Source organism: Rhipicephalus sanguineus, chromosome 8 (genome assembly GCF_013339695.2).
Source record: "Rhipicephalus sanguineus isolate Rsan-2018 chromosome 8, BIME_Rsan_1.4, whole genome shotgun sequence".
Classification (NCBI taxonomy): domain Eukaryota; kingdom Metazoa; phylum Arthropoda; class Arachnida; order Ixodida; family Ixodidae; genus Rhipicephalus; species Rhipicephalus sanguineus.
Window position 1 is genome coordinate 30,808,612 of NC_051183.1, and position 15,115 is coordinate 30,823,726.

General features: G+C 46.7%; 1 protein-coding gene across 1 annotated transcript in view; it reads left to right on the forward strand.

Annotated features, from left to right (window-relative positions):
* The window catches only part of LOC119401630 (zonadhesin), a 297,434-nt gene extending 282,751 nt beyond the window's left edge, over positions 1-14,683 (forward strand). Inside the window, exon 5 of the mRNA XM_049418805.1 lies at positions 14,422-14,683. Coding sequence (XP_049274762.1) covers positions 14,422-14,668 — 247 coding nt within the window. The 3' untranslated portion in view covers positions 14,669-14,683. The remainder of the gene's footprint in view (positions 1-14,421) is intronic.
* The last annotated feature ends 432 nt before the right edge of the window (positions 14,684-15,115 follow it).

Below are 15,115 nucleotides of genomic sequence, written 5' to 3' on the forward strand. Positions count from 1 at the left end.
AATTTCACTTATCCATCGAGCAACTCGGCCTTTAGGTTGAGAACCATTGAGCAAATGAGTAAGTGCCAGATGGTCAGTGAACAGCTTGAATTTCGCGCCTTCTAGGTACGATCGAAAATACCTAATTGCTAGCACAACAGCCAATGCCTCCTTTTCAGTCGTGCTGTAGTTTTGTTCTGCCTTCGTGAAAGTATAGGAGTAATATCCAACTACGTGTCTTTCTCTTTCGCTTCCTCTTGTGCCTCTTCGTTGGTACAGGACAGCACCTGCGCCGTAGTTCGATGCATCCGTTGTAAGTTCAAATGGAACAGTGAAGTCCGGTAGCGTGAGTATTGGGTCCGAGGATATGGCTAATACCAAATCTTTATACGCCTTCTCACATTCTTCAGTCCATATGAAATCTGTGTCTTTACGGAGCAAGTTGTTCAACGGCTTCGCTCGTGCTGCAAAATCCTTTATGTAACTTCTAAAATGTCCTGCGAGGCCAAGAAAAACTCTGATTGCGTGCACATTGTCTGGCTTCTTCATCCGTCGTACACGTTCTACGGACTCTTCTTTCGTGCTCTTTGTGAATCCGTCCAAAATGCGTCCGAGAAATGTAATCTTGTGCTTAAAAAATTCACTTTTCTTAAAGTTCACTTTCAGTTTGGCGTCACGTAATGCCATCAAAACAGATGTCAAGTGCTCAGCGTGTGATGTTTCATCCTTGGAGTAGACTATGATGTCGTCCACATACACATTGCAGAATAATCCGAGGAATGGCTTGAGAACGCTATTCATCATCTTCTGGAACCAAGCCGCACTATTTTTCCATCCGAAAGGTAAACGATTGTATTCGTAAACGTCAAATGGTGTGACGAAGGCTGTGTACATCTTATATTTCTCTTCCAGTGGAATCTGCCAAAATCCTTTGCAGAGGTCTATACGAGAAAATATCTTGCAACCTCCGGTTTCTTCAATTATTTCGTCAATCCTTGGCATTGGAAAAGGAAATAGGTCTGTTTGGTTATTTAAAATCCGGTAATCAGTGCACAGTCGCAAAGATCCGTCTTCTTTCGGCGCCAAAGTAATAGGCGAGGCGAATGTAGACACCGATGGCCGTATTATTCCAGCATCTAACATATTTTGGATTTCAGTTTTCAACCACAGTTTTTTTTTTCACGGGACATGCTGTAAGGCTTTTTTCTGACCGGCGTAACATCTCTCAGCTTAAAGGGAACAGTAAATTTTGTTGTAGCCGGTGGATAGTTTCCTAGGCAGACAAGTTCAGGAAATTTTTCACGAACTTCCTTTTCACACTTAACAAGATGGTCTGCAATGTTCAAGGACGCGCACGTCTCTTGCGCCACGGTTACTTCATCGTTCCAATAAAGATTTAACTTCAGTGTTTCATATCGGGTCTCGAAAGCAGGAATTTATAATCGCATCCCTTCACGACAAGGGCGTCGATATTAACCCGCCGGCCCTGATAAGAAACATTTGCTTTCACCCATTCATCATATATTTGTCTTGTCCCATCAAAACTCTGTACCTGGACCGGTCTCCCTCTGATTATTTCGTCACATTTGACAAGGGCCTGATTTATTACAGAGACTGATGCACCACTGTCAACCAATGCATCAACGTCGTCACCATTGACATTGAGTTTAATATAAACAAGGTTAAGGGCCGTTAGAAAAACAGTCTCAATTTTGTCAGCAGGTGGGACTGGACACCCTCTTTAATTAGTTTTTTGGTTCCGCTTCCTCTGAATTCGAGGCGGCTTGTTCTGTGTCATTGCGGGTATCAGACATCAGGTTGACGACTCGATTCTTGCTATGATGACTTTCGAGCTCGCGAGACCTCCATGGTGCCCTTTCAAAAGTCTGATCAGTACGACGCACATTCTGTGGTGCAAAATCGGTGCAAATGTTTTGGAAACTTCCCAATAGCTCTTCGATGGTTTTAGGCGACTTTACTTGCACCTGCCTCTGCAGTTCCTTAGGTAAGCCGTGAACAATCAGTGGCACTACTGCGGACTCGGGTAATTTTGCATTTGCCATGTGAAGAAGCCGCCTTTTCTCGTAAAGTATTCTAGTGGCTTCCCTGAACGATATCTATAAAAAATAGCTCGGTCCCACCTTTCAACCGGGTTTTCGTCAAAGGCTGCCAAAAAGCTCGCTCTCCACTCGTCCCACGTGTCCGTATATGTCCAGCGTAGTGGATGTCGTACCACTTCTTGGCAAGTCCGCTGAGAAACTGACGCATGTTCTTGATGCGCTCGTAGGGTTCATTCCAGGAGTTCTCCTCACACGCTAGTTCGTAGAACTGTATCCAAGTCTCTGGTTTGAATCTTCTCCGTCGAAGATGTCGGGCTTTACCACCTGCTTGTGTTGTCGCTGTTGGGCTTGAATAACTGTCAGAAGATTTTCCATGAATTGCTGCTGTCGCTCGGCGTGCTGCTGCTGCAAGTGAAGCATTTCTAGCAGGCACGAGTCCATGGAAGAGTCGGCTTTGCTAGGTGAAGTCCTTGTCTTCAGCTGCACCAGCGGCGCCATGATATATTCATGAAATTCGGAATGCTTCAATGGTATCTTCACTGATGCTTGGCCATCAATCTCCTGCAGCGTCTTTCCAGCCTTCTCGGCGATGAACTCGCGAAGCTTGGGAGTCGTGATGCTTTCAGGTAAATCATATTGGATATCTTCATCCACTTCACAGGTTGAAAAATATGACTGACCGTTTCGGTCTCTCGATACGCTCAGCGTTATCCACATAATAGTGGCTTGTATCCTGTCGGCTGCGCCAATGGTAACATTCCACGACTGCCGTGCACAGATCCAAAACACGATCTCTTTATTCTTCTTCTTTGTCTCCCCCTGTTCCACCAAATCGGTCCATCGTCGCATCGACCCACTACAACATATTACTCGCATAATTTGTGCACTTTCTTTCGTGAATTTGGAGCTCCGAAGAGGGGGTGCACAAATTATGTGGAGATTTTGCGAATATACATCTGAAATAACGCGCAATATACAGTCCTAATGCGCCCGGTGCATACATTAAAAAAGAAAATAAATTATAGCACAAGAGAAGTGTACTTGTTTATTTAACAGAATTAGCATGTACTTTAACCAGCCAGATCCGGTCATGCACGGTCTAGTCAGAATCACTGGTTGAGAAGTCCGACTGGGAATCATCGTCGCGGCCACTGTCACTGCCCTCCCAAAGCGCTTTGCCCTCGGTTCCATCGAGCGTGTTCGACAGCCTCGTCTTCTTGAAGCTCTCTCGACAATGCTGGGAGAAGCGAGGTCCCATGACACGACAATACCGGTGGGACCTAAGCTCTCGCACTCATTTGAAAAGGTATTCTTCAACGGCAGGAAACTTTCCTTGCTTTGGTCGTCGGAACGCTCTCCCTCCCGGGTTTGTGAACTCTTCTGCTTTATCCAGTACCGAGAGCGACTCTCATTCACACTGAAGTGCTTGGCGGTGGCACGGTTCCTGTTTTCTTCGGCAAATATAACAGTGAGCTTGAATTTTGTCGTATAGTTATTCTAGCCCAGAACAAGAGAACAGTGAAAGTTGCGACTGGCTAGTGGCAAAGCCTGAAGTTCCAAAATCAGCCAAGGCTGCAGCACGGACATCGCCAGATGCAGAGAACGAGGGGCAGCGAGGGAAGAAGTTGGCACGCCTCACACGCCTCCGATGCAGAAAATAGTCCCTGTGCCGTGTCGCGTGCATGCATTCTCACGTGGGAGAGCGCTTGATCAGTCCGACAACCCGTGAATAGGTTTGTCGGTTTCGGGTATGGTCCCTAGAATAGAATATTCTAGACCGTAGTTGGGGTGTTTCCGGAGATAGAACGAAGTAATCGAAAAGGGGGGCACTTCGCACGCACAGCCCGCCTTGTGTATGACTGCCTTGCCTGCGCGGCGAGGGGCGCGGCCATGCAGTTCTCTCCGTGCGTGGAAGGACTGGAAGCGGAAAATATGCGAGTAAATATTTTTTAGTAAAGCTGGCTAAGAGATTTGGGTGTGCAAAATTATGTGAGGGTGCAAAATGCGGGTAAAGACGGTATTTTATTTTTTTTTCATACTGTCAGACAACTTTTTAGGGTAAGCACTTTCTGGTGGCCAAAATTCCGATCCTATCCATATGTTGCTGCTAATTGTATCGTTAAATGTGGTTTATATTTATGTATGGGCAATGGGAATATTCAGAAAGCTCAATAATTTCATCATTACCAAGGATATATTGCTATAAAGGCATTACACTGCAGTCACTTGTGCCGTGCGGTCCTGCATTTCCTGATTTTTAGGAAGCACAGGTGTGAAATGTTCTCGCTCGACTTTGCAGTCTTTACAACATATTTTGCAGTTTCAGTTTTTCGACATCCCAGAATGGTGGTTTGCTGGGAGGATGTCTTAATGGTCAACCTCAAGCAGCTGTAGCGTGAGCTCCACAGCACAGTCACATTTACCTTGACAGCAGGAAGTTGACTGCGCTAACTGTACTTTATTCACATCAGATTTGAGTGTGTCATAATCCTGGCCCTTTTTTTTTTCTGTTGTGGCTTCAGAGTTTTCACTTCAGAGACTTTCTGAGTCTGCGCAACACTCTGTGCAATGCTTCCTGCAACATCAGTGCATGTGAATATTGGGAGTACTTGCAAGCTTTTGAATTGGGTTCTTTTGATCGTGATCTTGGTCAGTAATATGGCTAATGCCTTAACTGAAATCATAATAGATGGATTTCATGGTCATTTCTTTATGGGCAAAAACAGGTGGCAGCGTCGCTGTCTATTCCTTAAGAAATTGTGGATAACATCACGTCATAGTTCTGACACGCTTAATTGTTATCAATGAAGCTTCACAACTCTGCATTTTCAATCTCATTACTAGCTGTTTATCAGCAACCTAATCAGAACAAGTATATCATACAGTTATCTGCAGCCTCATTTTCTTCTGGGCACATACATTAATTGATCGTAAAGCAGGCCACAATTACTTCAGCAACACTAAAAGTCAAAATTATTTCACTCGTGAATTTCTCTTCCACGTTATCAAGACGCACGAGTTTTGCAAGAAGGTGCCTGGTGAACCAGAAAATGTGCAAATAGAAATTCAGGTACTAGTTACTGTGCCTTTCAGTTCCCGCACTTGCTCCTGTTTCATCATGAAGTTTGGTGGCGTCCTGATGGGGCGTATGTAATTTTTTATCAGTAAACAAGGATTAAATTGTGTTCCATGGGCCAGAACAAAACATGGCAAGTTTCAGCTTAGTATTTTGTTAAACTGAGGATGCCAAAATACAAAAAGAGACTTTGGGATCAGTGACATAATGCTGGCAATTCAGGTAGGGGATATCGGCATGAAATTAAAAAATGAGGCTTGGACATTTTTCCTTTTAATAATGTACCATGATCGTGAATTAAGGTGTTAAAGTTCTCAAATAATACCTTACCAGTCTAATGATTGAGTGTTTCACTTCAGTGTAACACTCAATTGGCAAGAGTGCAGTGGTATTGCTGACTTTGATATTGAAGTCAGCAAGAGCGGAAGGGGTTACAAACAGCAGGAGGGTTACAAGCTTGAAGTAAATACATCTTCATTGACACTGGACACTTGCTTATGACAGTCAGCTCCACTGAGTGATAGTTTTACAAAACAAAAATTGAGTACAGACTCATCATGGCGTTGGTATTCCATAATTTGCCCTTTTGGTCATTCCGTCCCGATATATAATTTGGCAGTTAACTTTCGCTACCAATTCCAGTTTTTATTAAATATTTGATGCAAAAGCTTTAAAGGGATGTGCAACCAATCTTATTGGTGCCTGTATTCTTTAGCCTAATGGAAAGCTTGCCGGTCAGAGTGTTTATTCCCGGAATGGTGAATAAAACGCCGTAAAACATTTATACTCAATTTCTTTTTTATCTGCGAAATATGAAGTCGTATACATGCAGCACGTGCTGCAAACAGTGAGAGGTGAGTGCGAGAGTGGTTCGTGTTTGTGCGCGGAGGTTTGCTGCGCATGCGTGCAGAGTGCAAGCATGCGCCACTGCTCGACATGTCCACTAGTTGCCGCAAAGGCAGCACTGCTTCTCAGTGTGCAACTTTTTTTACCTCGTGAGCAGCACAGAATACAGCGGGGGCGGAAATAATATACGTACTCTAATTTCGAGCACTAATTATGGTGCACATAAAAGCGTCAGACTGCGTACAGCAAAGTGAACAACTCTGTAATCCAGCTTCAAGGCTGTTCCGCTAGGCTACGCGATGTGACAGGTTTTTGTGACTTTTAAACGCGATTTGAAAATATAAATTCTATTGAGATCGAGAAAGCGTTGCTTGAATCTGGCACTATGATTCACGGTCTTTTGATTTCCATTAGGATCTAATCACACGTTCTGGCTACTTGTCGGTCCCTGCTCGAGAGACCAGAGCGACTCTCAGTTCAACTCTTTTTTTAGGCTTGTGCGAATACTATCACTTTTTAAGTCTGAATCAAAACCAGAGGAAATGATAATTAGTAGAGACCGGATTTTAGGCAAATGCCTATTTTGTTCCTTGCATTCCTATCGTGCCACTTTGATATATGAGCATGAATTAGAGGTTAAGAAGGGATTTTATGGTGTTTTTATAGTGCCTATAAATGCCTATTTTTGGGGTTCGTGCCTAAATCACTAAAGTGCCTATAAATGCCTATTTTTAAAAACGCCACCTATACGAGCACTATTTAACCTCAAATTGCCTCAAAGGTCCTTCTGTGCAGCCACGGGAAGGTGGAGAACGAATGCGAAACCGTGGAGTGCCGTCAGGGGAAAGGAGGGTTTAGATCAAAATAAATTAAAAATGTGGTGCGCACGTGCCTCTTGTTTTCTTTGTAATTTACTTCTGAAAAAACAGCTCACGAGGTGACATAAGCAATTGTAGTTAGACACTGGGAGTTGTTGCATGCCCAATGAAAAGCGTTTCACCACAAGAATGTTTCAAATTGGTTCATTATAAGCCGAGAAACCGTGATGCAAGAAGGCGATCTTGAAACCCTTGCCACTAGACCCGTTTAGCCTTCGCAAGCCAAGTCCCTTTCCTGCCCTCTTCAGTATCAGAGCCGTAGGATCACATGACGTAGACGCATCAACATGTCATGCGCACGCAAGGTAACGTGCACATGACGTGCCAGGGCCAGCTCGTGAACACGATCGCTGTTGTGTCGTTTCGGCGTTCCTTTCTGTGGGATGGACCCCTCGGTGCACGCACGTTTGGAGAGGCTGGCTCGGATCATGCACCGTTACCGCGATACACCGCGTTGCACAGCTAGAACTGTTGTAAGGGACAATGCACCAAAAAGGCGCCAAGTGTTGTCGGGGCTGGCATCGGGACGATGCGGGAAGGCACTGACTACGGTGACGGGGCCCGTCAGCGCAGTACCGTCGTAAAAGTGACGGGGCCCGTCACCGTAGTGCGAATTGTAATAGTGACGGGGCCCGTCATAATAGCGAAGTACTTATAGTGACGGGCCCCGTCGTCGTAAAGCGGTGACTATGGTGAGGGGGCCCGTCAGCGCAGTACCGCCGTAAAAGTGACGGGGCCCTTTACCGTAGATTTTTGGTCGTTTTAGACGTCCACGTCGTGCGAAGTTCATGGCGAGTTGGTAGTTGGTTGGTGCGCTCTCCGTAGGGTTATGGCTGCAGGTCGTCAGTTCGATTCCTCCTGATTTTTTTTTTGTCAGGTTATGCGTCAACGTCAACGTTACTGTTCTGATAGAGTCGTAACATTTTCGTTCATGTCTGCGGCGGTTAGAGAGCCCTAGCGTTCGGATGATGCGTTGTTCCTATTGCGACCTCGGTTCTAATCGCGCTGAATAAAAAAATTTTTGCGTCTTTTTTTTTCTTTTTTCAACAATGTTTCACAATACCGTCCCGAGCTTCCAGCTAGTCACACTAGTTACTCCTTCGTGGTAGCACGGACTTAACGTGGGAGAGCGGAGCCCGTTAATCAGCATGTCGCTGTGCCGCTGACGCTGCATATCAGCATGCCGCCAATGTCACTGCGTCGCTGCTGCCCCCTCCCCCCCCCCCCCCCGAAATGTTTTCGTACTGACGTGCACCGCCGACCAAAACAGCCACCTGCGCCTGAAGTCTTCCTGGATTTTTTCTAGAATTGCTTTCCGTGGTTGAAAGAGATCTCGGAGGGAACATTGCTGATTTGACTGGCTGTCCTCGCTGTGCCCATCATGGCATGCGCAGCGCATGACCGTCAGCGGCGCAGCGACATGCTGATTAACGGGCTCCGCTCTCCCACGCTGAGCCGTGTCACCACGAATGAGTAACTATTGTTGACTTGCCGAAAGCTCGGGACGGTATTGTGAAACAATACTGAAAAAAGAAAAAAAAAATGGAAACATCTCTTATTCAGCGCGATTAGAACTGATCGAGGTCGCATAGGAACAACTAGGCTTGTGCGAATAGTAAATTTTAGGTCCGAAGCGAATTCGAAGCAACTTTGAGTAGTAGCAGGATTTGACTTTCGGTGAAATGCAAGTGATAACCTGTAAAATATGTTAATTAAAATTTACTATAATTAGAGCATATAAACCGGTATAACAATAAGCTTTTAAACTTAAAGAATGATGAATCGATGTGAGGGTAATACAGTAAAACCTCATTAATTCGAACTTTTATTTCGAAATCCCGCATAATTAGAAGGATTTCTATGGCCCTTTATTTTTCAATGTAAATCTGAGTGGATAATTTGAAGCGGCAGTGAGTACCAGCCCGGTTAATTAAAAAATTTTGGGTTCCATGTGCCAATTCCCGATCCCGATTTAGCCGCAAATCCGCAGAAACGATGGCCCTTAGGAGCCACAAGGCAATGCACTGTAGCGATACTAATGAGCAGGGGCGTAGCCAAGGGGGGGGGGGGGGGGGGTTTGGGGGATTCAAACCCCCCCGAACTTTTTCAGTTTTGCTTGCGTATATAGGCACGCACACATACAAACGAACGCATGAACATGCATAAAGTATGGTTGAACTCCCCACCCCCCCCCCCCCCCCCCCCCCCCCGAAAAAAAGTTCTGGCTACGCCCCTGCTAATGAGTGACAAGTGAGTATCCCAGCCTCGCTGCTGCCTGCGCAAGAAAAAAACAAAACAAAAGGCGGTCTCGTGCCAACTGTAATGTACGCCTGCGGAAAAGAAAACGTGCTTCACCGCAACACAGTGGTGACACGCGGGCAGCATCACGAATGCTTCTCTCAACGTCAATGCGTCATGATTTAACCATTCTTTCAGGCAAAATAGAGAAATTAATAAAGGGCGGTCTGACGGAATTCGCGATGTGTGTGAACCTCCGATTGGCGGTTGCTCCAGCAATTTGCGCACTTGCACTGCTGGCGGAGTACTTGCCCGCAACGCCTACTTCGAAAACTCAGTTCGAAAGCTTCAATGATCCTCTTTTTCCACCCAGAACACATCGCGAATTCCGTCACACTGGTCATTATTACATTCTTTATTTTACCAGAAAGAATGGGCGAGTGGCCGCATCATGACGCACTGACGCTGCGAGGAGCAGGTGACATGCTGCCCGTGTGTCACCACTGTGTTGCAGCGAAGCACGTCTTTTTCACAGGCGCGCATTTCATTGACCACGAGACCGTTTTTTTTTCCTCTTTCTTTTTTTTATTGCGATAGCAATTATATGGACAGTCTCGGCTGGATTTTTGCCGTCGCCGTCGCCGCCGTCATGCACCGTATATGTATAAGTATGTATATATATATAAAGGCCCCAAAGAAAAATAACTCAGAAAAATGCTTCCGAAGCGCGGAATCGAACCAGGGACTTCTTGCTCCGCAGCGAGCGGCGCTATCCACTACGCCACGAAACGCAGATCCTGCACGTAGCTGACGGCGAGCGTTATATACACACCATTTAGCGCTGGACGGACTCAGAGACAGAAGGCGATAATAAGCGTTTCTTCATTACCAGCGAGGTGGCGCTAGGAGCCCGACGGGCGCATTTAAAAGTCGTCGGCGAGCTCGCTCGCTTCTTATATTTGCGCATGGGAGAAGCTTGCCCTTCCGCTGTCTGCTCGCGCGGTTTTCTCGTGGCGCGGGGTAGAGGAATGTTTCACGCTTTCACCGTGATGTCCGCGCTCATGTTACGGCGCGTACGAATGTCACTCGAGCTCAGGGACGCCGCTAAACGAACAAACAGAAGATGAGCGCGAACTATCAAGTGTCACAGCTCGACACTTGAAGCACGCTAGTTTCCTTCGCTGCTTCGGCCGCCTTTGCAACAGAAGCGCTGTTCAAACTGAGAGTATCCATTGGCGAGCCTCACTTCGTATAGCATTAGTTCTTTGCTATCGCATTCATTGCTTCGCCCTTGCGGCGAAACTGTGACTTTTTTGTATGTTCGGTTAATTCGAAAACCCGCTTAATTAAATTTGTCACAGTCCCGGTGACTCTGAATTAACAAGGTTTTACTGCATGTTCATTTAACCTTGAAGTGGGGCTTCGCGGCAGTGCGGATTTCTCCTGGAAAGGTGTGTTCACGGTAAGACACACCTATACTGCAGTGAAACCACGTTTAGAGGGGGTTACATGCGGTTTTATATATGTCTATTCGTTCGTTTCGAATACTTCGAAATTTCCTAGAATTTAAATTCGTTTCGAAGCGAATTCGAATACTGTAATGTTCGTTTGAATATGCGAACTGCTCGAATATTCGCACAAGCCTAGGAACAACGCATCATCCGAACGCTAGGGCTGTCTAACCGCCGCAGACATGAAGGAAAAAGTTACGACTCCGTCAGAGCAGTAACGTTGATGTTGACGCATAACCTGAAGAAAAAGGAAGGAAAAGCGGGAGCAATCGAACTGACGACCTGCAGCCCTAACACTCCATAGAGAGCGCGCCAACCAACTACGCCATGAACGCTTTTTTTTCTTTATTGCCTCACACAAGTAACTACTAGGCCATGAACGCCACACGACGAGGGCGTCTAAAACGACCAAAAATGTACGGTAAAGGGGCCCCGTCACTTTTACGATGGTTCTGCGCTGACGGGCCCCGTCAACGTAGTCACCGCTTTACGATGACGAGGCCCGTCACTAGAAATACGTCGCTAGTATGACGGGCCCCGTCACTATTACAATTTACACTAAGGTGACGGGCCCCGTCACTTTTACGACGGTACTGCGCTGACGGGCCCCGTCACCAAGTCAGTGCCTTCTATATTTGGGGCATAATATGAAACTTCAGCTCAATGATACAGATAAAGGGTAGACGCATCCGGAGTCAAATAAAGAAAATAGTGTTCGTAATAGTTCTGAGCAAGTGTGCAAGCCCACTAGCGAGCACGAAAATATATGCTATATTGAACTGCAGTACGATTGGTACGTAAAAGAAATATTTGGACTGATGAATAACCATCTGCGTATGTACATGATGTGTGATGTACCAAGGTATGAACATTAGTGAAGAGTAGCAACCTCTGTTCTGTGAGATGAACAGCTGACGAACACCAATTGCGACGGCAAACGCTACAAGACCAGGCGGTCATTGAGCGCTGGCTGTCGCAGCGCCAGTAAAACTTCGCGTTGGTAAAACAGCGGTGCTCAAACGTTAGTTTCGTAGTGTGCAGTCGAACCCGCACATATGGCACAAATAATGGATTATTGTCTTATTGCACTGTTGCAAAATCCACTTGAAATATTTTCGAGGGATCAAATTACTTGTGCATCGAATTACCTGTATATAGAACTTTCTTGGGATCCCCTTCAGATTGGATATATCCGGGTTCAACTGTCTTGCATTTTCATCAAGACCTGTAATGTATGATGATATCTTGTCTTGCACCCTTGTAAACAAGCATTGCAATTCTCCGTCCACGAGCTCGGTGTACGCATTAGCACATTTAGGATTTCATAATCCGCGCCACATTTCTGCCAAAATCTCGTTAATAGCACCCCTCCCTGACCATCCTCCAGTTTAGGTAATGGGACAGCAGACGGCTTTCTTTCTACGCATGGCTTTCCATGTTCGCTTTCATTTCACGCATGATTCGCGACGCTGCACACGTACCAGTTAAAAAGTGTAAACACGTAGCCCCAATTCATGCAGGTACGGCAAAATTAACTTATCGAATGTGTTCTTCATGAGCCACCGTAAGTAGTTGTTGGCTTGGTAAGTTTTCAATTTTAAACTTTTCAGAAAGCTTCGGCGAATTGCCGTTGTCCCAGGGAGATTCGAAGTAGTTCGCCTGCATCCGCTGAAGACTTCAGGCGCGCCGCTCTTCACATAATTGATTCCATGTACAAACTAAGACTAGTGTAACCACCACGCTGTTTCCAAGTCTGCAGAGGCTTTTCTTGCGCCCGAGAAAGACTGCGGGGAAGATGGCTCAGGCAAGTAGCATGTATGTATCGAGGCACCATTGGCGCAGCCAGAGGGGAGATTAGAGGGGAGGGGGGTCGAACCCCCCTCCCCCCCGAAGTTTTTACGCTGCTTATGTGTATATGTACGCACCCACACACAAACACACGCCCGAAGATGAATAAAGGAGGGTTACCGCCCCGCGTCCCACCAAAAAATGCAAATTTTGGCTACGCCCCTGCCAGGTAGCATGTATTTGCGTGCACTGACAAGAAATCGGGGATCAGGGAAATTCTCTAAGACCTACAGAAGCTCCATTTCACAGTGATTCGTTAGGTCTAATAACGGAGTCTCTGTAATCTGAGTCCAACTCACTTCCATTCAGAGGTATTTTGCAAAGGCCCACTATGAGTCACACCGACGCTAACTAACATTCGTCTTCATTAATTTGGATTTGGGCACCAATTTTAAACTATTCCACTCATAGTCGAACACAAGGGCGTCTGTCTGGGAGTTCGCCTAGTTAGGTTGAAATTTAAAGCAATTCGAGAACGCTAATTGGTTCCAGAGCGACGTGCAGTCGCATCTCAGTAGGAGGTGCCACGATGGTCTAAGAAGCGCCAAGCCTGCGCCTTGGCGACACTGGTTGACGTTAAATTGGGTTACAAAATATAAATAATCGAAACAATGCTTGATGTACCGAGTACTCGGTCAACATTTGGTGTCACCAAGTAGTGTTGCTGGCACGTCCACCAAGTTAACCGAGCTGTAGCTCGTATGATCTCGAGTGCAGATGATTTGCTTCTCAGGTGAAAATCGGACATGCGGTGACCTGGAAGTCTACGTCACGGATGGCAGGCTGAGGTACGACCACTTCTGCAAGCCCTGGACGACGCTCAAGTGGCATCTTCGTAGGCCCCGCTGGTGCCTTTGCAAGCACGGATACGTGCGCAACGCCTGGGGCCGCTGCATCACCATAGCAGATTGCCACCGATGCAGGCACCATCCACACACCGACTACGACCCTTGCTCTTCGGCGTGTCCGGCCTACTGTGACAGACCACTGCCTAAGAGGTGTACCCGGAATTGCATTCCAGGATGCGCCTGCACTCCTGGGTTTGTGCGGTGAGAAGTCAGCGTAATGTTTCTTAGCGAATCTGTGCGGGATTTGATTCTGCATTGGCCTGTGTGTGAAAATAGAAGGAGTGGGAGGTAGGCAGGTTAACGCGGTCCGGTTGACTCAGTCCTCTGCTATGCATGGTAGATTTGAGCACGGAGTAATAGAAGACTCCGAGAGTGGGAACGAGATCAAAACTTTCACCACGCTGCCCTAGCACTTGACCAGCTGTTGCAGCTCAGTGGTACGCAAGCACGCGAGGCGGAGGCAAGGACTATGAAAGAGAGGCATTGTAGTAATTTGTTTCCGCTTCATGCGACTCTCTCCGCAATGCGGGATTCTGCTTAGCTCATTTCGCTCCAATTGAGTATCCTGAGTCGAGTGTTCGAATAGATCACCCCCATGCTCCCATTTGCTAGCTTGTAAGTGAACTCATATGGAGGAGCGACCACCCTGGAAAGGTGTTGGTCCAGTGTTCGAATGCTAGGCGAGGAATACTCATTTGTGAACTCGGAAACTTTCTTTCTGCAATATCTATAGGTAAGCTTCTGTTTTGTTTGACGCTAATGAATTACAATGTTCTCTTTCGTATCAGTGTTCGTCATCATGTAGTTATGACACTTTCACCTCTTGAAATGAAAGGCCAACACAATTTCGTTGAAAAATATAGTGATTTGTGGCGGCGAAAAATTCAAACGTCTCTTTTCTGTGGCACTGGAGCCTAGAAAAGTAACTGAGGTAGAAGCAGCTAGAAAAAGGAGCCCTGAACATTTACGTAAGTTTCCCTTCTTTAGGTGTCCTTTCTAGGCGTGTCGCCTTCACACAACATTCGAGTTTTAAAACGCAAAGTCGACAACTGATGCCAGCCTCTGAGTAATAGCAGCGTATAGTGTTTTGTTCAATATTTCTGATTTTTGTGCATTAACGCTTACTTCATATTCTAGGCACCCTTACGTCCCATGGGTTGAATGTGTCCCGGTCACCTCTTGCGCGCCGCGCTGTCCGCTGCACTCTACCTTCCACGTGTGCACGTCCAACTGCGAGCCGCATTGCCACGCCCCTCGGCCGAGTGAGTGCAAGACCCGGTGCCAGAACGGAGGCTGCGTCTGCAACGCCGGTTTCGTGAAGGCGTCTTACTGGGGAGAAGAGATATGCGTGCCCTGGCACGACTGTCATGCTAGAAGACAATAAACCTGTATTCGCAAAAGGCGCTTTTTTTATTTCATCTTCTAGGCTTAGCCGATGAGTGCTGAATAATTTCCTATATATAACTAAAGCGTGAGCACGCACGTAGCATAACTAGCTATTGCAAACGTTCAACGCACAAGGACCGGCCATAGATTGGAAGCAAGAGAGCACGAACTCAAGGAACGAAAAGAAAAGGTAGGCAAATGCGTTTTAAAGGGGCGTACTCATGTATGGGCATAGGCGTGCGCAGGGTTCCCCATAAGGGGGGGAGGGGGGCAAAGGTTCATCGCAGCGCCCCTCCCCCCCCACCCTACTAAGTCAACGTATAGGGCAGATTTTGCGCCCCCGCCCCCTCTAAGGTGACTATAAGGGTCAATGTACGGGGCAGATCTTGCGCCCCCCCCCCCCACTTTGGTAATTAGGGGGGCAGCCGGCCCCCCTGCCCCCCTG